At 41.1% G+C, this 23,253-nt stretch overlaps 1 protein-coding gene across 3 annotated transcripts in view; it reads right to left on the reverse strand.

The window, feature by feature from the left end:
• Positions 1-23,253, reverse strand: part of DAAM2 (dishevelled associated activator of morphogenesis 2) — a 191,857-nt gene that overhangs the window by 38,030 nt on the left and 130,574 nt on the right. For 2 of the 3 annotated variants that reach the window (XM_030035269.2, XM_030035268.1), the window contains exons 7-16: positions 22,026-22,136; positions 20,914-21,017; positions 18,724-18,790; positions 17,680-17,797; positions 16,011-16,149; positions 14,327-14,385; positions 13,712-13,896; positions 12,453-12,764; positions 5,382-5,489; positions 2,549-2,581 (exon numbers count right to left, since the gene is read on the reverse strand). In XM_030035269.2, the coding sequence (XP_029891129.1) occupies positions 2,549-2,581; positions 5,382-5,489; positions 12,453-12,764; positions 13,712-13,896; positions 14,327-14,385; positions 16,011-16,149; positions 17,680-17,797; positions 18,724-18,790; positions 20,914-21,017; positions 22,026-22,136 (1,236 nt within the window). The remainder of the gene's footprint in view (positions 1-2,548; positions 2,582-5,381; positions 5,490-12,452; positions 12,765-13,711; positions 13,897-14,326; positions 14,386-16,010; positions 16,150-17,679; positions 17,798-18,723; positions 18,791-20,913; positions 21,018-22,025; positions 22,137-23,253) is intronic. The other variant, XM_030035272.1, reaches the window with a different exon arrangement.

Genomic DNA, 23,253 nt, shown 5'->3' on the forward strand with positions numbered 1-23,253 from the left:
ATGATATCCATATTGTCATGCCTTGAGATTTTGAGATTTACCAGTATAATCTAGCTTTGAATGCACCCATCAAATTAGCAATGTGACTTCTTTCTTAGGAAATAACAGCAAGCATGCTGAGTCAGATCAAAAGGTCCATCTACCCCAGTATCCTGTCCCTGAGAGTGGTCAACAGCAGATACCCAGGGAAAGGTATAAGATCATGGCAAGCATACAGTGGTGCTTCCCAGAATTTACTCCCAGTACTCAAGGCTCTGCAGGTCAAGGCTTACTTATATCAGCTCGACCAATCCACTCCAAGAAATTTTGACACCCAAGTATTTAAGAGTTAAATGTAAGTCGTAGATTCATATTGCTAGTTGTCATTTGAGTTCTTGGTACAATCAGCTATAATGAGCCTGTGTTGTTCCTGGATATACAAAGGATTCATACAACCACATCCAAATGTGCTGCAATGAGCCACCGCCAATACTAAGTGCATTTATAAGCAGGTACAATGCACCAGCTGAAGACAAGCACACAGTAGTTCTGCTGGATGTGCCCAAAGTGTCTAGCTTGGCAGAAAAAAATTGCAACATTACTCGATACATCAAATAGCGTTTCCAAAAAAGGAAAAATTGGGCATCGGGCAAGTTTATTATTTCTGAGAGAATAACTAACAATACAAAAAGCAGGGCACCTCCAGCATGTAGAGATGTCAAAGTTTTCCTGAGTTTCCTCAGTTTGTGGGGAGGAAGACAGGGGAACAGGAAGATAGGCAGCTGTTAAAGGTAAGAAAGGTACTTATTGGTCTGTGCTCTTGGTTTAAAAGCCTCACTCTCCCTCACTAGCTAATGCCTGCAGAGAAGGACACCTGGTTCGTGTTAACTAGTACCCATCCCAAGGAAAAAAAATTATTTCAGGATTTGGCTGTGTATGTGAGGTGGGGGCTTACATGGCTTCCCCTAAAGCCATTAAAGCCATGCAGCAGGGATTGGTATAATAGTCTCCATGCTACTTCCAATTCCCCAACCTACAATGTTCAACACAGATGAATAACTCGAACTACTTAGACGTGGCCCACTCCTTGGTCATAAGGAGTGGGCTAGTCTCATCTAAAAATATATTCTTTTCAACTCATATAGAGAAGAGAGATATTTATAGATACTTGGAGTTGTATGTAAGCAAAAGCAGATGAAGCCTCAGGTTTTACTGAAGCCAGATTGCAAGTTTAGCTGAAGGAAAACAGATTGCATATGGACTATCTGCATTTTCTTAGACACCGAAAAGAGGAGCAAGGGGGTAGTAGTGACTAGCTTTTGTGAGATAGCCTAAGCACACAAAGCAAGAATAGTTGGAACTGTTGTCAACCTGACAGACAAGATCCCTAAGTTTCATCCCATCATTCTTTACCAACTTTCCATCTGGGATAACATTATGTTATGTGCTTCAAAGAGTATTTCAGATTTGAGATTTTAATTGCAAATTCAAAAATTAACTAAAATTTCAGTGCTGGAATGACTAGACATGTGGAATGTGTTCATCATATTGCTGCCCTGTTTCAAATACAGTTTGATTTTGGTCAGCTGCAGAAGTTGTGGTCTGGCAGCACCCTAGGTTCTAGTGATTATCAATACTTTAGAGAACTATTTCTACCATCTTGACTTGTTTCATGGTGCATGCTGCCATGATGAAAGCCAGTAAATGGCCCAGAGCCACATATTAGCTTCACCCAGTGGCAGAGGTCCTGACTAGACTTTCCAGATACAGTTCTCTGAGCACTCTTGGTGAGGACTACTTTCTTCTGAAGCCACCAGAGACACTTGTGATGACATCTGAACAGCCCTCTTCTGAGAGCATTGCTCTTCCCAAGAGTGTTGCTAAGAATTTGCTTAAGATGATGAATAAATTGAGAGGTAGCCAGTTTGAAGGCATGTGGGCGGTCTAGTATCTCTGCTTCACCCAAACACCATTTCAGTCTTTCGCTGAACTTTCTGAGGGTTTCAGCAGCCTGAAATGAAGTAGGCTTTCCTCCAGTCTAACCCTTCGGCTCCTCAGCTGGCACAAATCCTTCTGCTCAACGAAAGAGCCTTTCAGTTCTACAGAAAGAAAGAAAGAAAGAAAGTCTGTGGCTAGTGAATACATCTGGAGACTTCAGTAATGTCCAAAGCAGATGTACCACAGATGGGAACAGTGGGAGTGAAGGCTCCCTGAGAGCTCCTTTTGTTCTCCACTAGAGAGACTATTACTTTGGTTAAGGAAGAGTTCATGTTCACATTCTATTTTGTCCTTGGTCATTTTCCTCAGGATCATCAAAAAGGGGACTACAGACACCAGCAGAAACCACATTGAGGTTATAGCTAAGTAAAAGAACACGAACTACTTCCTACCGCAGAGCTAATACACAACTAAAGGAATTTTTTGTACCACCTTCCCCACCCAGACAGCAGATGTGCAAGGGCATATGAAGGAGTAGTATGGGATGAGTCATGACACTATAATGGCATGATTCAGGACTTCACCTTCCCACACACTGCAAGAGGATCAGGAGGCAGACAATGATACTCACCTGCTTACAGGAGGAAGGGTTAGTTAGCAGGTCCTACGCAGGCAGCAGCCACAAATAACAAAGAAGGAAACATGCCAAAAATTAGTCACAGAGAAAGATATCAAGTTCAACAAGGCAGCTGAATTGAGACACACACTGTTTTCTAAAAGAATAAAACGCTTAGCAAGTAATACTGGCCCAGATGGTTCGAAGGTATTTCAGCATTTCTTTGCATATTTTAAATCAGCAGATTTTGGGGAACTAAGAGCTCTAGATCTTTTCCGAAAAGAATAAATTCAGTCTCCAAAGCATAAATCTCTTAGGTCTTGAAACATTAACTAGGATAACGCTTAAATAGCTTTACAAATCTAGTCCAGAGCCTTACTGAAAGAACTGCCAAGGTTAAAACTTGAGGGTCAGTTCTCCTCTTCTGATGCACAGGCACAGCTTGCCATTATTAGTAACAACTTGTTTCAACGGCACGTTATACCCTTTAACAACTTATAGCCAAGTATTTTGAAAGCACTCTGTAACCACCAAAGAAGCCTTACAGCACTACTGGATGACAGACATGAACTATTTCTCAACATACTCAATACTCCAGGAAAACACCAGATATACTGGTCAATATTACACAGTAAGATTGGAGCAAGGTCAAAACACAAGTGTAAGAATTCTTGTTCCAGCATTCTGTACACTGGACAATTCTGCTTTCCCTCATAGCCACCAAAAATGATACACTGGGCTTGAGAGAGGAGAAGAGACCCTTTGTCAATTAAAAAAAGAAGAAAGAAAATCTGTTTAATGTAAACGAAACTGGAAAAAAATATGAAGATCACGTTAAAAACAGCAAAGAAAGAAATGCCTTTATCTGTACTCATTCAACATTTCAGATGCAAAAGAGCAGGTCTCTGTGTTGACATTTTTCATTGCAGACATTCGGATGAAGTTTAAAAGTCACAAACGCAGGGTAAACACATACTTGGCCAGAGTGGAGTATTTCCAAAAATAAAAGAGGAGAAAAGACTAAGTGTGAATCAACTGGAAAAGTTCTCATAAGCTTTTGATTCAAAAGCAATTTTGGTTGCCTGGTCTTTAAAAAAAAAAAAAAGAAAGAAAATTGATAAGGACCTGTTAACTGGAATCCAGTTCACACTGGAGTGAGTATGGATGAAAAAGAAAGTATCACATAAAGTAATAACAATGGAATATTTAAGGGGGAAAAAAACAAACCCCCAAACCCTCAATGAAAGCTAGAAGGGCAGCAATACACCTAACTACACAAAAACATGAGTAGCTTACATAAGTGATACTCTAGTGTCTGGAGCCATTGTCATAAAGTGTGTTTAATGAGGATGGAAGAGAAACGTTCTGAGACCCATGGAGGTCACTCTGAGATGATTGCTCCATTCCAGTGGACAGGGGTAAGGGTCAGGTTAGTTTACAGTTGAATAGGCCAGGATGCTTTTCAGTGATCAGTAACACAGGCATAAATATTATGATTCTGAGAGTCAGCAGACCAGGACAGCTTTGGCTTTGGATTTTGGGGCCAAAAGGAAAGAAGGCTTTGCAAGGTCATTTCTAGTGAGGAAACTGCAATGTTTGCACCCAAAACACTGGAATGGCACCTTGATGTTGCAATAGCCACTCATGTGCACAGATGACAGTCTCGCTACTTGCAAGACAACTGGGAGCTCACCACCACAGCTAAGCTGTTGGTACAGGGTCTAAATCCAATCTTGTAACAGCACTGAAGTTTCATGTGCCTTTCTTCCCCTCTGTGAACTAAGTTCTTGTTTCAGGGAATGGGCTTCACAGAAAGAGAGAGGGAACCACTGAAACAGCAACACCTATTTGCAGGAGCAGAATGAGAAATGAAATCTCATCATGCAGTGGGTAACATCACATTCTTCACAGTTCAAGTGGAATGCTTATCTATGTGGCTGTGAGCTAGTAAATCAGAACAGTTATTCATTATGTTTATTGGATTAGATAGAAAAATGTGAGAGAGAAAGGAACAGATGGAAAGTCCAAAGACAAGGAGTTTGTTTGTTAAATTTAAGGTACTGAATAAGTTAATGAAGTAGTCATCATCACTAAGGCTTAATCATAAAGGCTGCTTATGGCAATCATGTCTGTGTCTTCTCCTAATACTTCAGAGCAATGATCCAATTCTGTAGAGTACAAAAGATTGAATTTCTCCAAACATATTCCAAAAGCAAAGAAAAGCTGGGGGAGTTCAGGGAGTGCAAGTACAATCCCTCTCCTGCTAAATCTCATTCAGCAGAGACAGACAGATTGAAGGTGACTTACTTTCCAAGAAAAAAGAAGAGGGAAAAGAGACATTCTAATAAATGGCTGCTTTTAAAGTATGCTGTTTGTGTTATAATCTGTAATTCGGACAGTTTCTGTCACCTAGCCAGTTGGGTCAGTTGGCTCTTTAAGAAAAAATAAACAAAGTGAAAGCTAATTCAGTCACCTTGCTCAGTACTCAGGCAACTACAGACTTTTTCTCTGGATGAATGGGAGAAACAGAAAGATGGATATCAAGCATGAATGTAAAGCCCAGGAGCTTTTGAAAGCTAGTGGCTGCTGAGATCAAATAGAGCATTACCTGTTGGGAGCTGTTGTCTCTGAGAGCTGCTTATTAGCATGAAGTAAGTCAATAACAGAAGGTTATACTCTGCCCTATATGTCCTCTGCACTTCTTTTGGTCTTGTGATTTTTTGAACAGTGGCAGAGCAGCAAATGATGCAGCCTGACTGCAGGTGAACAAGGGCCCAGATCACTGTCATGTGTTCTTTCCTCCTCCAGAAATTCAAGGAAGGCAAGGTGTGGAAGGGTTCACCCCTACCTGGTGTCTCTGATACGCGGAGAACATCTTCTCAAAATCTTCTAGATCCAGCACCTTGAATGCCTTTAAATCATCAATCTCATTCCAGATTGTGCCATGGATTCTCTCCTGAAAGAAAAGGTCATATTTTAATGAGACAGCAAAAGGTTTTAGCTAAGAACTTCCAATCCCATTTGGACAGATCATTCTCTCCTGCTCACTGGCCATACTCCTATGTACTACTGCTGTCATTTTAGAGGGCACGCTTTGTTTCAAGAGTCAAAGGAGAAAAAAATAGTGGTGTGTTTTTGGTGTTTTGGTTTTTTTTAAATGTACTGAGTATTTTGTATTTTTTGTCACAGCAAGCCTCTGATGAAAGGGCACAGTCCAAGACTAGCAGACCATATCTCAAGCAATATCCATGATCCCACAGTACGATTCCTTTCAAGAGTGGCCATCTCTCTAACACAATGACTGTGGTCATGCTGAAAGAAGTGTTACCATCATGAGGAAAAAGTTTAGGAAGGGCACCGATGCATGACAAACCCTAGACGCATCTTCCCTTCTGCAAATTTTGCCAGGTTCTGTTGTAAAGCCCAAAGGGTGTGTGGTTTTCATTCTGCCTGCTTGTAAAACTAGTTTAAGATTTTATTTTATTTTACTTTTAAGGCTCTGAGTCTTTGAAGTCTAATTGTTTCCTATGACATGATCTCCCCTGTCTACATGAGTTCTTTGTTGACTCAGATAGACACAAACTATACCCAGATCTCTAAAAGAGCATCATCCACACTAACTGGAAATGTTCACAACCCATGTGATACACTATCCTGAACGCCAGGGAATCTTAGCTGTCTGGCAGATGCTTAGCATGGAGGGAGACAGGCACAGAGTCCTCCTCCAACTTTGCTGTCCACCAACCCTGGATGAAATAAGCTCTTGCAGTACATGAATTAGCTAATCAACAGTCATCCTAAACCAGTAGAAGGCCTTGGGGTCTCCTGCTAACCTTCTCAGGACAGATGTCTTTGCTGGCAAAAAAGACACAAAGATTGAACTACCTTCTCCTTCCTACTGACTGTTAAGGTGCATGTTGTGTGGGACAAGCTTGGAGCAATTACCCATTCAGAAAAGAAAAACTTGCTCTTCATACCTGACAACACTGCCTTTCAGTTCATTTAGTTAATGAAGTGTACATTTCTTTCACTTTATTAACTGGAAAAATAAGGAAGGTGTTGATTAAAAGAAAAAGGAAATGGACAGAAGGGATTGTAAAAAGACCTAAGCAAACCCCAGGAAATGAAGAGCCAGCAGAACACTGATGCAGAGAAAGCCAGGAACAGCAAGCAATAACAATGAAACCCTCACACAGGCTCCAGCTCTGAAGTACCTGACTTGTACCTACACAGCAAAGTGCATTAACACTTCATTATCAGAACTAATTAGGAACAGGCTCTACTTCCTATTCACAGTCATCAAAGGAATGAGGTAAATGTGCTAAGCCACAAGGCTCAAGGAGTAAGGAAAAAACCTGATGGGAGAATGAAATAGGGGGAAATAAAAGTGTGAAGTGTTCTGGAGGAAATTCCTGGCAGGGCAGACACTGTGGAGGAAAACTAACATCCTCCCTCCACAGGCAGCCTGTGAGTGCCTGAGGGCAAGGAATGGTGTCTGCAGTGCTGCAGTGCTATTTACAGTGAGAGCATATACTAGATGGGAGCAGCACCCACCCCTGAACAGGCTCACCAATATCATTGTATCATTCCTTGCAATCAGTGTGGCACCTCTTTCCATAGTAGGAAAAACATCATGACCCTGTGACTGTAATGGAACAAACAAGTTTGGGAGGTTCACCTCAGCCAAAGGAATAGGAGACAAAGTTAATTTTTATTTTATCCTAACCCTGAACTCTACTGCCAATCTTAGCCAGAAACATCCAGGCAGATTGCTCATTCTCCTTTGATTTCCAGGCTGGCTTTATAAACTTTGGATTATAAATCCTGAGGGATGTATTTGAACAGCAGAGCAGTTCTCAGAGTTCCTCACTGTTTCAGATTGTGCCATCAGACACTGAAATGGAAGAATATTTCTTGACAGGAGCCAGTGGACATGACTTCAGGAGCAATCCTTGGAGTCATCATTGGGATAGAGCCCTGAGGATGCCAAAAAGCTATATGCTGTGTTTGGCCGAAGGCTGGATGTGCCTCAAGAGACAGCTACTCATGAGAGTCTTGCCCATCTACCTGTCCAGCTGCAAAACTCTCATGGGAGTGAAGTTTCCCCACAAACAGCAAGAACAGTGAAAACGTGCTGCAGAACGGGGTAGTCCCAATGCATTGCAGAGAGAGAACAGGCAGTTCTGAGACTCACAAAGGGATTGCAGAGAGTAGTTCTCATCCATACTTTCCCAGAAAAACAACCCAAAGAGGTGAAAATTATTCTCATTTCAATTGAGATTAATTTTAAGACCCAGATTGAATCTGGTCCTGTACAGGATGGTTTGTATGCTACTTGTAGCAGAAAGACAAATTCCAAAGCAGCACCCATTGCAATGGTGAGCACAAACAGAAATTTGACCCAAACAACCCAATTTTAGTGCTTAAAACCCAAATGGGCTAACCCTGTCAAAGAAAAAATGAGGCAGGCAGAGGTATAAACAACCTTTGTTACACAAAACACTTGCAATGGGGCTGCCCCTTCTATTTCTACCCTAAACTCTGCCCTTGAAAACTTTCATGTTGCTGCCAGATAATTTCCTACACTGAGCTCTTGCTACTCAGTTATGGATTAACTGGCTGATAGTCCCTTGTCATCAGCCAGAGAGACAGTGTTTTAAGAGAAACAGACTTGCATAATGTGGTTGCTATGATAAATGATTCCCTCAGCACCATAAAAAATATTTATGGTCCCTAAATAACAATAAAAAAAATAAAGTAAATTCTTTATTTCTTCTTTCCTTTTCCCTCTCTTCTTAAAAAAAGAAAAAAAAAAAAAAAACCCAGAGAGGTCACTTTGTCTGTAACATGCTTTTCTCCCCATATTTATTTATTTATTCATTCATTCATTCATTCTACAAGTCTTCCAAGATCTCTGATTCCTCTGCTTTGCAAAGTCTTGGTCCCCTTTGAGAAGCAAATCCTATGAACCACATTTCCCAGCATCCTCTAGCAAAATGGTAGTACATACTAGGTATGGAAACATCTTATTATCAGAACAAGTATTGACAAGGCATTTGGTCCATGAAGCTGAGTTTTTGGTACATTGCATTTAACAATTTTCTTGCTGGAGCTGCTGCAGTTATGTCATTCCACCTTTGTAACAAAGCCCAATTTGCTGAGACACCTACCAAGATTAGAGAATGACAGTGTTTCATGGAGCTGCAAATTGTATCAAGCTGTCCTCTGCTACGTCTAACAGGTGATTTTATTTACCCTGAAAGATAAATAGTGATACTCTGCCAGCCCCCAAAGTCCATCATGTCTCAATAACCTCACAGCATGAGTGAAAACCTACAGTAATTTGGGAAAGCCTTTCATTTGTCCTGCAGGTCCAAAGAAACCATAGCAACTGTGAGTGTTCTGTGAATACTAGAGCAGGCAATCCTACTTATTAGTAGGTTAATATTTGTAAAATATTAACCATCAAAAAGTGGAGCAAGTTAAAATTTTAATTCATAATTCCATTATGAATCTGAAAAAGGGATATGAACAGAGTGTGTTTTTCAAATTTCTCTCTTGATATCAGATCCTTTCCCCAGTGTAAGAAAAATCCACTTTGAGCAAAATTGTATTTTTGGCATGTTTGTTAATTGAGGCAGCTGTTTTATCTCACTGTAGGACTAGGCACCACCAAGGCTATTATGTGTGTCTTCACACTCAGATTTTGTAGAAATCTTTCCATTAATTTTGAATCTCTGGCAGCAGTCCTGCATCATTGTTTGCCATGATCCTCAGGCTGCTTTTAGGAAGAAAGTTCCAGAAATCAGAATCATCAATAACATTACAGAAACATTTAAAAAAAAAATTAGTGTCAAAAATGAACATTTTCTGTTTATGTGATTGGGATTTTGGGGGTTTGATGTTTTGTTTTTTGGTTTTTTTTTAATCCTATGTGGTATGTAGAACAAATACCTTTCTTCTGAGACAATTTCACCAAAGTCTATTTAGGGCTGGCTAAAGAAAGCCTCTTTAAGATCATTGACTAGAGTCATTACCAGCCTGACTTTTAATGGGAAGCTGCTTCTCCATCCATGAGAAAACAAGCAGCGCAGCTGAAGGTTGACTTGTTTTACTCTGGTAACTTCAAATCAATATGTTTATATTTATTAAAGAGGTAATTATATTAATCCATACTTCCAGTGTGCTTGAAACCAGTCCATCATTTGGATTAACCATATATGTCTAGTCCCTGTTTGACCTTGGGTGTTGTGTAAAATTTAGAGTGAGAGAGCAAACTCCACTTGCTGTCCAGAAACAAAGAAAGGGATCTTTCCAGGATATTACAGTCGTTACATTGCAGTATCTTTTTCTTAAAAAACAGAGATCCTTGGCACCAGCACTACTGTAGTGCTGTATAAATGGAATTCACAGACAATGCTACAGTGCTGTATGAATGGAGCTGTGGTGTGCAAGGGCTTCATCAGAACTCAGTCCATCCATGCAATCTAAATGGCTTTGCCACTGATCATCAGCTCACATCAAAGCTAGTACAAAATCTTTCATTCTAAAAGGAAATTAGTGGGTTGTTGGAGTTCCCTTGTTAGAAGCATGAATATTTTCCAGTCAAACCTTTTTTTGTGCTGCCCATGGGAACTGTGGACAAACTGTTATTTTCAACTGCTAAGAATTTGAATATATTTGATCATTCTCCTAACACCCAACAGCTCAGTCCTTTCCTTCCAAAGACTATCAGTATTGGGAAAAAAGGTGTCATGTGAGTTGCCCTGGAGAACAGCCTTGATTCCACTACTGAGAAAGTATATTGCAGACAAATCCCTCTCGGCCAGCCCCGTCCACACTCCTCTCAGCCTCTGTTGGCTTTCTCTTACTCCCTTGAGGCAGGCTGCACGGACAGAAAGGGATTCACTCTCATGTGGGCTGCCTCAGTCCCAGAATCATCTTCACACTGAAGAAAGCTTAGGAGAGAGACTCTGTACTAACTGCTTTGAGAAGGATGGTCTAAACAGTATGCAGAGATACCTAAGAGGAGAATAACATATTTGACCCGGCTGCAGCCCTAAGTTTGTGTACAGCTGTGTTTCCAACACTGTGTCACCTCACCTCACTGTGTTGCATGGTGCAGACATGCCTGTGCTCTTTGCTAACTAGTCCGGTCTTTTAAAAAAGAAAAACATAAACATGGTGTCAGATGTATTTTTCCTCAAAATGTTTTTGTGGGGAAAACTTGCATTCATGTGAACTGGAAGTTAAACACTACCACGAACCACAATAATACTATGCATACTTCCAGGCCTGTTTCCCAGGCTCAAAAACTCGAGATACGCTGCTCCCAGCCAGTGTGTTTGTTGTGAGTCTTCATTCATTCAAGTATGGCTACTTTGACAGTTCAAGAGAACACCACAGAAGTGCTGCAATGGTAACAAAAGGCAAGATGAGGCCATCCGACCTACCCATGACTGCATTCAGAGGATTCATATCCATGTGAACAGAAAGAAAGTGTCTGGTACTGAAGCAGGGAATCTAGGATAACTGATGAAGATGGCCAAAACGTATTGCCTCCTCCAGCAGTCAGTGGAATTAAATAATTCCATAACAAAGTGTAACCCAAATAACAAAGCAAGCCACCTGTAACTGTACCACAACCTCTGCAGTTCTGCAAAGGCCTTACTAGGTCAAAACACTAACACTGGCAAACACCCCAAAATGAAGCCCCCACCCTCTTATGCCCCCCTTTCCAACTATTCTGCCTTCCTCAAAATAGCATCTTTTACCCAACTCACCACCCAAGTCTTCAATTTTATTAGCACAGCTGCCTTCACTCCTAACCAGAGGGCAGGATAAGCCTACAGTTATTGTACACTAAACAGAAACACCTGCGACTCTCTCTTTTTCATATACATTCATATATATACATATATTAGTTATTATTTCTTTTCTTCAGAGCACTAAGTCCCATGTTCTGCAAAGGAAAATAAATCCCCATCCATACATTCTCTCCCACACACCCCATGTGGCCTTGACAGACAAGCACAGACAGTGCAGCAAATATTTCACTTCACTTTATTTTAAAGAAAACGAGAAAGAGGGAGAAAGAATTCTTGTGGCATTCCAGAGGTCCCTGGATACTCATTCCAAATGCCGGAGCTGGGCCCTGGTTGAGTTTCAGTCTAAAAGAGAACCTGGGTTTCTAGGCAGCCATCCAAACTCAACACAAACACTTTTTTCTTTCTAAATCAGTTTTAAAAAAATTAAGACCTAAAGAGAAGGAGGCGGGGGGGGGGGAAGAGAGAAGGAAGAGAAAGGAGTGGAGCGGAAGGAGAGGCAACCAAGGTAGCAGAAAATGAGTGCAACAGGAAGAATCCAAGTCCCCTGTTTTTATTGCCAATGTGGAGTTTTATCACAAAGAGACAGAGTTGTAAACATGCAAGGAGAAGGGCAGCTTCCCTCATGGCCATGAACAAATGGTGAGGAGAATCAGGCCACCTTTCTCTCCTTGGTGACAGCTCCTGCCATGGTAGAGGAGGCTGGTTTTGGAGCTGGTTCTCACCATGTTTTGCTCACATTGGCTCTGGACATCCTTTTCTCTGACGTGCAAGTGAGGGTAGCTCTGGCACACCAGTCCTGGAGATGCCCAGCTCTCGCTTACTTATTCAGTGCCACTACAGCTTTGCCTAACAGACAGCATGCCCAGATCTACTGCAGCTCAACCTAACCAGTACCTTGGTCATCACAGGAGATATGCTGCACTGCTGGAGAACTGGAGAGACTCCCTGAGGACAGTTACTGACTCCTACTGAGCTTAGCCCATGGAAAGCCACAATATCACTTGCTTCTGTCACCTTGCACTTCATGGCATTAATCAACACTGTCATACTTCGAATGTAAATTAATTGCTGAGAGTACTGCAATTTCTTACCTCACTCAGCTTAGCCCAGTTGAAGGATTTCAGTGGATGTGAAGGCTGTGGGATAGATTTCTTCTTCAGGCTGGTGCCACTGCTGCTGAAGGTAGTTGTTGAAGGGGATGGCATTCCCATGCCGAAGAAAGGTGGTGCTCCCGGTGGGGGAGGAGGTCCTCCTGGAGGAGGTGGTGGAGCAGGAGGAGGAGGACAGCTGGAGAAAGGCAGAGGAGGTGGCAACGGAGGCAAATTCTCAGACATGTGAGAAGAGGACAAAGCTAATGGGCTGCCTGGAGGGGGGGGGGGTGGGAAGGAAATACTGCCCCCTTGCTGGAAAATAAAAAACACACAGAAAAAGAAGGCAAACAGTTTAAAAGGCACAATAACTCCATGTTGCCAGCTGATGTGATTTTATTATAAGCCTCAAAATACTTGATGTTTTCTTTAAAGCCTCCTGCACTCAAAGCCATGCAATAAAGGGAGGAATCTCAGCTTTCATTTAAGAGAAAGTTTCAAGCCCTTGAAGTTATGGAGAAAAGCTTGGAAAAAGGAACCATAAATGGCTCAGAAAAACAGAAAGCTAGTAAAAGAAGCCAAAATGTATTATTTTCTCCTTATGTATGAAAAAAAGAGAAAAGTTCAATCTTATGAACTTTTGAACTCCTGGGTTTTAAACCTCAGGGTTTGAAATACTGAATACCTGTCATTAGGCCCCACTAATGCAAAGTAGGAGAGGGGAGGAGGGAATTAATCTGCTTTCTGCAGTGTCTAACTTCTCAGGGCTGTGTCCTGGCAAGTTGAGGCTCAGGCACTCTGCTGGGACAGAAGGAGTAGGGAACAGCTGCAAATGTCACTTCTGCAGAGCTCCCAGGCAGTACAGACGCTCTTGAAGCATGACAGGAAAACTGTTTCTTCACTAAATTTGCTTTCATATCTGGGAGTTTCTCTCTATTCCACTGAAATAACAAGGAGGGCCACCCCACTCAGCAGTAAAAATTATGGCTGGAGGAGGACATGTGTGCCTCAGCAGCTCCTGCAAGGAAGGTGACTGAGGAGAAGGAATGGAGCAGCCCATGCATTATCCATTCTATACCACAGCTCAGGGATTTTGGTCTCAGCTAAAAGCTGAGAAGCTTCTAAGTATTCATCTTTGTAGCTGGCTAGGCAGACTCTCTCTGTACATACCATAGAAAGTGTTTCACTCATAACGTGCTTTTGTTCATCATTCACTAGTTAGCAGGCTTTAAACAAGGATAGGAGGAGTCCCAGTCTCATACCGAGAACTCATTAAGTTGAGCCACCAGGTCGTTCATCTGGTCCCGGGTCTGGCGCAGCTCTAAGGATTCCTTCTGCAGCTTGTCCTTCATTTTGTTCAGTGTCTTCATCATTTCATCTTTCTCCTGGGTCTTTGTCTCACATTCCCGCTCCTTCTTCTCTAGCCTGCTCATCAGCTCAGCATGATCTAGGGAGAACAAGTAAGTGGGGCTGATGAAATAAAGCTCATGAACAGTCCCTGAAGAGATGCAGGTTATGCTGAAACAAAGCTGACAAATCTGTCAGTTCAACTGGGGATCTATAATCCCCAGATATTTCCCAGAGTAGGAAAAAGAAAGCAGAATCTGACTGTCTTGACAGTGATCTTCAGTGATCAAGACAGCAATGCCCAAGTTTCACTTAGACTGTAAATCACTTCATGTGAGGACTGAGGGAAGCCCCATTCTATGAAACACATAAACTGATCACCATGAGACAAAAGGTACCGGAGGGAGCAAAGCAGGGTTTGTCTGCAAAAGGAAAAGTTGTGCCCACCTCTGCTTCTCACTGCTCTGTGACTGAGTTGGGATTAGTCTTGCCCCCTCTTTTGCCTCCCCAAGCACAGAGGATGCACTCACCTTTCCGAAACTTCTCTGCCTGGTCCCTCCACTGCTTGACTTCATTTTCATTCACCAGCCTGAAAGATGAAATCAGGTAATTTAAACTTGTTCTGAGCTACCCAGGCTGAAAGGCAAGTGGCCAATATGTGTAGTGATCAGCAAAAGGCAACCTGGTGAATTTACATGTTTATACAGAATCATACCATTGGTCAGTCTGGTTCCAGATCCTGATCCTTACTGCAGCAAACAGTTAATTTAAATATGATGGCTTGTTGCTCAAAGTCCTGAAAAGGGATAAAGGAATGCCTGGGGGAAAAATCGTGCTATGTTCCTGTCTTTAGGTAATGCCCTTAAAGTGCCAAGTCTACTTATTTTGAAAGAGAGAAGTCATCACTAAAATAATCATAGCTGCTGTGGGTTACAAATTACGCCACCCTTAATATGAGACCAGATTGCCATCTTTTTTTCTACTTTCTGTGGTTCTATTTTTTCTTTCTTACAAGGAGGGAGGATGCTTATGTATTGGGTAATATATCAGTAACAAGGTAATGCTCATATCTCATACTGGCACAGCTATTTCCTATTACTGACTGAAAATATGCAGGGCATGCTGGGGATTGATTAGATATGCAAAATGAGGAGTAGCTATGAAAGTAGAAAGGGAAGATCAGGCACGAGGTCTACAATGAAGTCTGATATCCAGACAGACAGAAAGAGATCAACACCAGTGTATTTTTCCATGATAAGAAATCAGTTTTGATTTTGGCTCATGCCTGTAACAGGAGGGACTGTAAGATCTTAAGTACAGTAGAATTTGGTTTCATATGAGGCTTATGTTCTATAAAATGCTTTTCTCAATGGATAAATCAGAAATTTAATGGGCCATGAATTACCTGCAGAGGCAGATGAATCCAATGAAGAGTCCAAAAGTTTGGCTAAAAAAGGACTGAAAACAGGGAAGTTGAGATGAGAGCCAGCTCATGTAGCTAGACTTCTCAAATGGTGCATCGTATGGGAAAAAATAACGGTAGTGCCCTCAACCAAGTCTGTGGGTGAGAGCATGCAGACATTTATCAAACAGAAGAGCTACAGCAACATGAAGTTCATCTCAGCTCCCTGAGTTACATAACCTAGACCTTTAGACTCTTTAAAACTGCTCCAGTACAATCCTGTCCTGGCCTAGCAGGATTTAGCCCTTCTTCCACCAAAAATGCAGGTCAATATCTAAAGTTAAAGTACTGTCTTAAAGAGTAATATCAAGGTTTTGTGTGCTAGGTGGGGGCTGTTTTGCACTATTTGAAATCTTTCTAAATTATGTGCTCATTAGTGAGGAATGAGATCTAAGTAGAGATGACCACTTTTTTTTTTTTTTTTTTTTAAATCAGTGAAAGCTTTCATCAATATTCTGAATGAAAAAAGGCACATGAGGAAGCCTTGTTATAATATCATGGGTATTTCTGCTCTTCTAACCAGCTTAATATTTAATAGAAATTAGAAGCCAAAGGCAAGGACTTTGCTAGAAAATACTGTCTGGGTAAGATGTCATTAGAAGGAAACTATTTAGAAGACTAACGAGACAACGAGAAGCTGTGAGGTAAAATCAGAAAGTCCTCAGATATGATATTTTATTTACTAAGCACCTGCATACCTATCATATACTTATACCTGCATAACAGAAAGAAACAATAATAATGCTGCTTACATTTTAATAATATTTTTGACATTGAAGTTTTCCAACGGAGCTATATCTGGATCATCTCCTCGTTCATCCTGAAGAACCATTTGTTGGAGTATTCTGTCCAACAGCTGCCACTGCTGGAAGTTTCCTCCACTCCTCTTATCTATATGGAAAAAGACCAGCCCATGAGAACTTCCATTTCCATGCCAAAGTGCAAAGACCTGCCAACAGACAGGCATTCCTTCCTTTCCACCTTCCATGTCAATCCTGTATGTAGTAAATTATAGAACACAAGGCCTAACCCCAAAGTGTTGCTAGCAGATTATTTACAAACACCTGGCATATTGGAACAGCACATAACAGGCATGGGCAACTGTGCCTGATATGCACATTCAGGCTGTGCAACCCTTTTGACAGATTAGCCTAACTTGCACTTTAAATGCCTACAGAAGTGATTCCTTTGTGATAGCTGTTACTCAGTATTTCCCAGGGCTTGGTGTTGGGATTTTTTTTTGGTACCTAGGTAACATTGTGACCAGGCACTGTAAAAACAATCAGATCTTCTATCTGTGTGCTCAGCTATCTGCAGGTCAGTGAAACTCAACTGGCATGAAAAATTCATACAAACATGACCAAAAAGTGGGGAGAGAAAGAACAGAAATTGAACCAAAAGGACTGATCCCATGGATATCAAACAGAAGAGCTACAGCAACATGAAGTTCATCTCAGCTCCCTGAGTTACATAACCTAGACCTTTAGATTCTTTAAAACTGCTCCAGTACAATCCTCTCCTGGCCTAGCAGGATTTAGCCCTTCTTCCACCAAAAATGCAGGTCAATATCTAAAGTTAAAGTACTGTCTTAAAGAGTAATATCAAGGAGACCACTGAGACAAACAACCACTTGAATTTGTGCACAGTAGTACTTGAATCTCATGAGTGCCTGAAAACATACCACATTACTTTCTGAAAAACCATACCACAGTACATTACCCTCATGTTCCCTTCTCAGTTTGACTGCTCAAGTATGGCTGAAAGTAATGAAGACTAGCACCTTACACCTAACAGGATCAAGGCAGGCAGTTCTTTAGTGATCTTGCTATGCCTTTGCTCATCTGCTACACTCTGGAGCATAACTGATTTATTTTGTTACAGTTAACAAGAAGATTGCTATCACTTCTCTTGAAAACAAATGCCAATGTTATTTTTCAGTTTGAGTTCAGGAGTTCTCCACTGATGCATTGCCATGAGATAGCAGCCTCAAGACTTACCATGGAATTTCCCAGTGACAGAACAGCTTTCAGTACTGTATTGTTTCACCAGAAAAATTCCTCAGTGCATTTTGTTAATATTGAAAATGGTATCTATTTCTGGGAATTCCATGATCTAGAGCACAAGGACTCTTTTTTAAACTTCTAATTTAAAATCATTAAAAGCTCTGTCAGTGACTAAATGGAATGTCTCAGCTACTTAATTTTATTTGCAAGTGCAGAGAGGTCAAGATGCTGCTTTAAGTATTGCGACAAAAATCTGCTGGATGGAATCAGTGTAAGATACCAAGTTCCTTAGCCACTGCCAAGTTCAGAATGGAAGACAAGGGCAGTGTGTGTCCTGGTATCTGTGACCCTGTACCTACACCAAAGCTTCACCCAGTTCTTCAATACCGCTTGCTCTTGGAAACTGTGATATACTCACATGGCATCTGCAAGCAGTGCTGGAGGATGGATAACAAATAGGGATAGGCATCTGTGTGCTTCAATCTCTTCTTGATCAACTCAAACATCTGAGAGGCACTTTTTGTATCAATGTGGATCTGAAGTGAGAGAAGGTAAGGAAAGAACAAGTAAGAGAAAAAACATGCACAGTGAAAGCCTGACTAACAGTGAAAGATCTGATCAACACAGAGACAGGAGAATTTCCAGCAACTGGACCTCTGAAGATTCTCCTGCAGTGTCCAGCTGTAAGTTCCAGTGAGGACCAGGCACATGGGTCTTTGAGACCAGCATTGCCAACCCCACTCCAGTATGGAAGAGATCCCCAAAGGAAAGGGCTAGAAAGGTGGAAGGCATGCAAAACCACCAAGAGCTGTTCTGGAGCAAGTAAAACATTAAGGTCCTTGAAAGTGGTAGCACAAATAGTAGAAGCTAAGCAGGAAAGGGCTTGTTGTTCTGTATTGGTGTGCGGCAAGTGCTGGGCATAAAGAAAGAGGAAACCATAACTATTCTGGACCCTACAGCCTCTTACTGTTGCTAGAGTCTGTGGAAACTGTCCTTTTTTATGCTCATCTTTAAAATTCACCCAATCTAAAATACCAATCCTCTGCAGAGGCTCTGAGGTGACAGTCTTCAGGACAGATTTCTGTAATCTTGGGAAAAGTATCATAGAAGAGCCCAAGCCTCACCCATAGTCCTGCAAAGGGGATGTCTGAAACTAGAATGCATCTGGATCATCAGGACTGAGAACATGAGAGCAGGGTTGAGAACCTCCTCTACTCCTGAACCTTCAGCCAAACAAAAGAATGAAGTCTTTGTCAAAGATACTTGGCAGAAGCCTTGTTTTCATTGCTCACACATCACAGACCCCCACTTGCTAACTGAGAAACAATGAAAACAAGAGCACCAGCAACTCTCAGCACCGAAGTCAATCATTGTTTTCAGGGAACACAAAGAGAAATTGCACCAAGCATCCAAAGTGGATGTTCAGCTTTGGCAAGTTTAGGTACTCCAGAGAAAAACCTACCAGGTCAAACCGCTTGGCGAGTTCCAGGTCATCTTCATTTCTGACCATCTCAAAGAAATCTAAGTGCCTAAGAGAAAACAAAAAAAACCCAAACAAACAAAACCTGCTAAAGTTCATGGCATAATTCAGACATAAACTAAGCGTGTCACTACAGAAGCAGCAACACCTCTTTTCCATCTAGAATGCTTGGAAATTGGCAAGCCTTTCTTACATGAAGTGCTGGGATAGGTAAGCAAGGCAACTCATGGAAAAAAGAATGGCTGGCTAAGGTGTACATGCTCTTTAATCCTTGTGCTAAGTCACTGTGTTGAGGTAAGGCTGCCAAAAATAAATATGAAATAGGAAAGAGATATTCTATTTTTTCTGAATGCAATGCCTGCAGTGATAATACATTTCTAAAAAGTCCATGCCATACTTGCTAACCAGGTATTAGACCATTAACAAGTTCTTTTGCGCAGTGGAACAGGTATGCATTCAGTGAATTAGTTAAACAGCAGAGCACACAGCTGTCTTTACATTTCCCTATTGATGAGCACAGCAGCATGCCTCTGTTGAGATCTAAGGGACCTGGTGACAGACACATTTGACCATGGCATCTGGACTTCTCTCGCATGGAGACCAGAGCACAGCAGATGATGTGGAGAAAGGCTGTGGCACATCCCCCTGTATAGACCTGGCATATAGTCTATGTAATCCAGGCATCTGGGATCCTCTCAAACCTCTGTTATCATTCTCATCATTGTAATTTGTAAAATCCAAAAGTGCCCCTAAGCCCCTCCTAAATACTCCTGGTTACTGACCAAAGGAACAGGGATTGCCTATAGGACAGATTCTCTTCTTGGTTATAATGTTGTAGATCAAAAGTAACATTACTGGTTCCAGCTCTGCAGCAAACTGTAGACACATACAACTGCATGCAACCATTCCCTGTGACATTAATACACAGGTATATGCCTCCACCTGCCCAAAGATGTGAGGCCACTCTTTATGACAGACAGCTGGTGCTAACCTGGTGCTTATGCAGAATCTCAGGCACACTACATTTGCCCCCAAGCATAGTTCTATCACCCTACAGCAGCTCCTGACAGTGGATGTTTGAGAAAATGGAGCCTTGAAAGCTTGATAGGCCTGATCCACAGGTTTTTCACAATGTGCTTTGGCAAACTTGACACTTCTATCTAAGGAATCCCAGGTATCAGATACCTACAAATCAGCCCGGCTCTGTAGGAAGGGTCTTGGAGTAGCAGACAATAAGGGATAGCAGCACATCAGCAGGTCAATGCCTCTCCATAAAGCTTAATGTGGTCACAGGACAAGGTAGATTCCCAGGGCTGCCTGCTCTTACACCTTAAAATGCTTCATTTTGTTAAGCACATGGATTTCACCAGGCTCCTCATTGGTTCATCAGTCTTTCAGCTTCTTGAAGTGTCTCAGTCAAATTGTTCAGATTGTTTACTCCAAATTTATTTCAGCATGTGGCTTTGTGAAGGGTTTAATTTAAGGTCCTTAGCAGCTTCAATTACTGTGGTAAAATATGGACTTGCTAGTAGAGAAAGCATTTATTATCTGCATAACTTTTAACACAGTAATTTGAAGGTGCCATTCAGTGTTACATTTTGTGCAGTAGCAGGGCTGTTTGAAGATGCTCCTCATTCTTCTCTCTTGCCCCCTTGGCATCTCTACCCCTTCATCCACCACAGATGCCTCTTCTCTCATAGTTGTGCCAGTGCCGCTGTTTGGGAGGGTGTAGTACAAGCTAGATCACAAAAAAGACTGAGCTTAAAGAAAAAGCTTGGAAACTCAGAACCTGTGCTTTGACCACATATACTCAGTCTCAATGAAGTCAATGAACTACTAGCTTCCCTCCCTCCCACCAGGACAAGCTTTTGTTCCAGTTTTGCTACAAGGAAACAGAATTAGAACATTTTTTTTTTTTCATTCTGATTGCCATCCCCAGCTTAGAAGAAAAGCAATTCAGCAACTCCTTGCCACAGCCACTGCCAATTTAGTATGTATGTTTCCTACTTCATCTGCTGATTTTAAGAAAAAATTTCCTTTTTTATCTTTAAGGGAGCCAGTTTCAGGAAGAGTCAGAGACAGCTTTGTGCTTAAATGTGAAACCCAAATAGAGTAGAGTTTCTAAGAACTTTTTCTGTTGATCAATAACTGTTGTCAGAAAACATGTCTTACCTGTCCAGTGTGGCATTCTCGTGTCCTCTTAGCTTGTCAATGACAGGTTGAATTCCCAGCATTAGAAACTCATATCGTAGGTGTAATCGGAACTCCAAGTTGTCCTTAAAAAGTGGGGGGAAACCAAGTTATTCAGTTCTAAAAGCTTTTAATCACATTAAAAAAAAAAAAAAGACAACTACTTAAAACCTCAGTTTCTTCCCTTTTTAATGTCATCTATCCTGACACCAAACTCACAGGATGATTAATTCCAGTAAAGTAAGTAAAAAAAAATTAATGCCTTTGCCTCTGTTTAAATTAAAAATACAGTCCTTATTTACCTACAGTGAGTGCTCCATGTCCAGTTAGGACAGCACACTCCATATTGTTCCATAAAGAACAAAAGTTATTTGTGTTTGTTCTGCTAGTCCATTAGAGGTCTACCTCCTGCTTACAGATGAACAGTACTACAGTCTTCCTCCTAGTTTTTATGTTTATTTGTCATAAAATCACTATATACTCTGGCAAACTTGACACCTATTCAATGGGATATTACAGGACTGCCGGAGATCGAGACAAATACATTGCCAGACAGAGCTCTTACGAACTTGTTGTCTGGTGTGGTTTAACCAAAAATAGAAAAGCCAATGTAACAGAAGTAACACTTTTAATGAAACAAAATCAGTTAAAACTATCCTCCAGACTCAAAAGAAAGTCTTGTTAATGAAAGAAAAACAAGAAACTGTCTTTTCTGAAATGTCTCCCTTTGACATTTTTAAATCAAAATGTTTTGAGTTTGGCTTTGAGTCAAAACAACATTTCAAAACAGTTCTGAAGGTAAACCAAAATGTTTTCTAAAAGGCTGAAATCAAGAGGTAAATGCTTTGCAGTTCTTTAAAAAAAAACCCTGAAGCAATCATTTCAGTGCAAGTAGTCTTATGTTATATTAGAAGAGGCTGGGAATGAAATAACATGGAAGACATTATAAGACTGATACTAAAAATTAAGCATTATTGTCCACAAACTATATCTACTCAATAACACAAGATTTGTGACCTAATCTATTAGCCATTTCCAAGGTAAAATAATTCAAGCATAACATTTTGGAAGGAATTTCCAGGGCAGTGACTCACCTCTCCAGCACCAGCATTCAGAACAGCATTGATAAAGGACATGATGGCTGTTTTGAGATTTACTTCATCTCGGTATCGCCCCATGCTTCGGTCTAGCTCATTCAACAATGTCTGAAACAGAACAGCAGGCTGGGTTAGAGGAGATAATCTAATTCCTTGCACCATTTTGCATACTGTTCATAGGATATGCACACAGTCTTCTTTTGATTTGCTATATATTTGCTTAAAGAAATAATTTTTTCAGGCAAGGTTTTTAGCAATTTTGGGCATGCCACAATAAACAAATGAAGAATAGTGATGAGAATAAAATACCCACCTGATCCTAATGAAAAAAAAAAAAGGTTTTTTTAAATAAGCTATTATTTGAGAAAAAGCAGATGCCCTTTATCGTTCCTGCCAACATGATCTAAGAACGCAGCAGAATGATGTCCTTCTTAGTCACATAACTCTGTATGGTGAATATGACAGGGAGTTTATACATGCAGAAAAACAGCATCAGATTCATACATCCTTTCTACTCACATCACTCAAGTAATTTTCATTTTTTTCTTGGATCTCAGCAAGACAGATTTCACTTACATATACAGGGGGAGAGAATTCTAAAGAGAAGCTGTCTTTTGAGGAATAAAACCTATACATGGACCTTGGAAGATTTCTCCTTGTTCCTTCACTTACAACCATTTCACACCAAGCAGACAATTACCTACCTCTTGGTAAGCTCCTTTTAGGGATTTGCAAATAACAGGAATATCCCCTGTGCATACAGCTCCAAAGCTCAAAGGTGAATTACACAGCTACACTGGAAGTGCAGTTAAGCTCCAGTTGCCTTGTTACAGAATCATAGAATGGTTTGGGTTGGAAGTGACCTCTAAAGATCATTTAGTCCAACCCCCCTGCAATGGGCAGGGACATCAGGTTGCTCAAAGCCCCATCCAGCCTGACCTTGAACACTTTCAGGGATGGGGTGGGGCATCTACAACTTCTCTGGGCAACCTGTTCCAGTGTCTCACCACCCTCATCGTAAAAATATTTCTTTGTTTTATCCAATCTAAATATAGCCTTTTTTAGTTTAAAACCATTACCCCTTGTTCTGTCACTACAGATCCTAGTAAAAAGTCTTTCTTTGTCTTTCTTATAAGCTTCCTTTATATATTGGAAGGCTACTATAAGGTCTCCCTGGAGACTGTATGTCTCCCCATATATCCAAATATCAGGGATATTTAGCATT

Source organism: Aquila chrysaetos, chromosome 13 (assembly GCF_900496995.4).
Source record: "Aquila chrysaetos chrysaetos chromosome 13, bAquChr1.4, whole genome shotgun sequence".
Lineage (NCBI taxonomy): Eukaryota > Metazoa > Chordata > Aves > Accipitriformes > Accipitridae > Aquila > Aquila chrysaetos.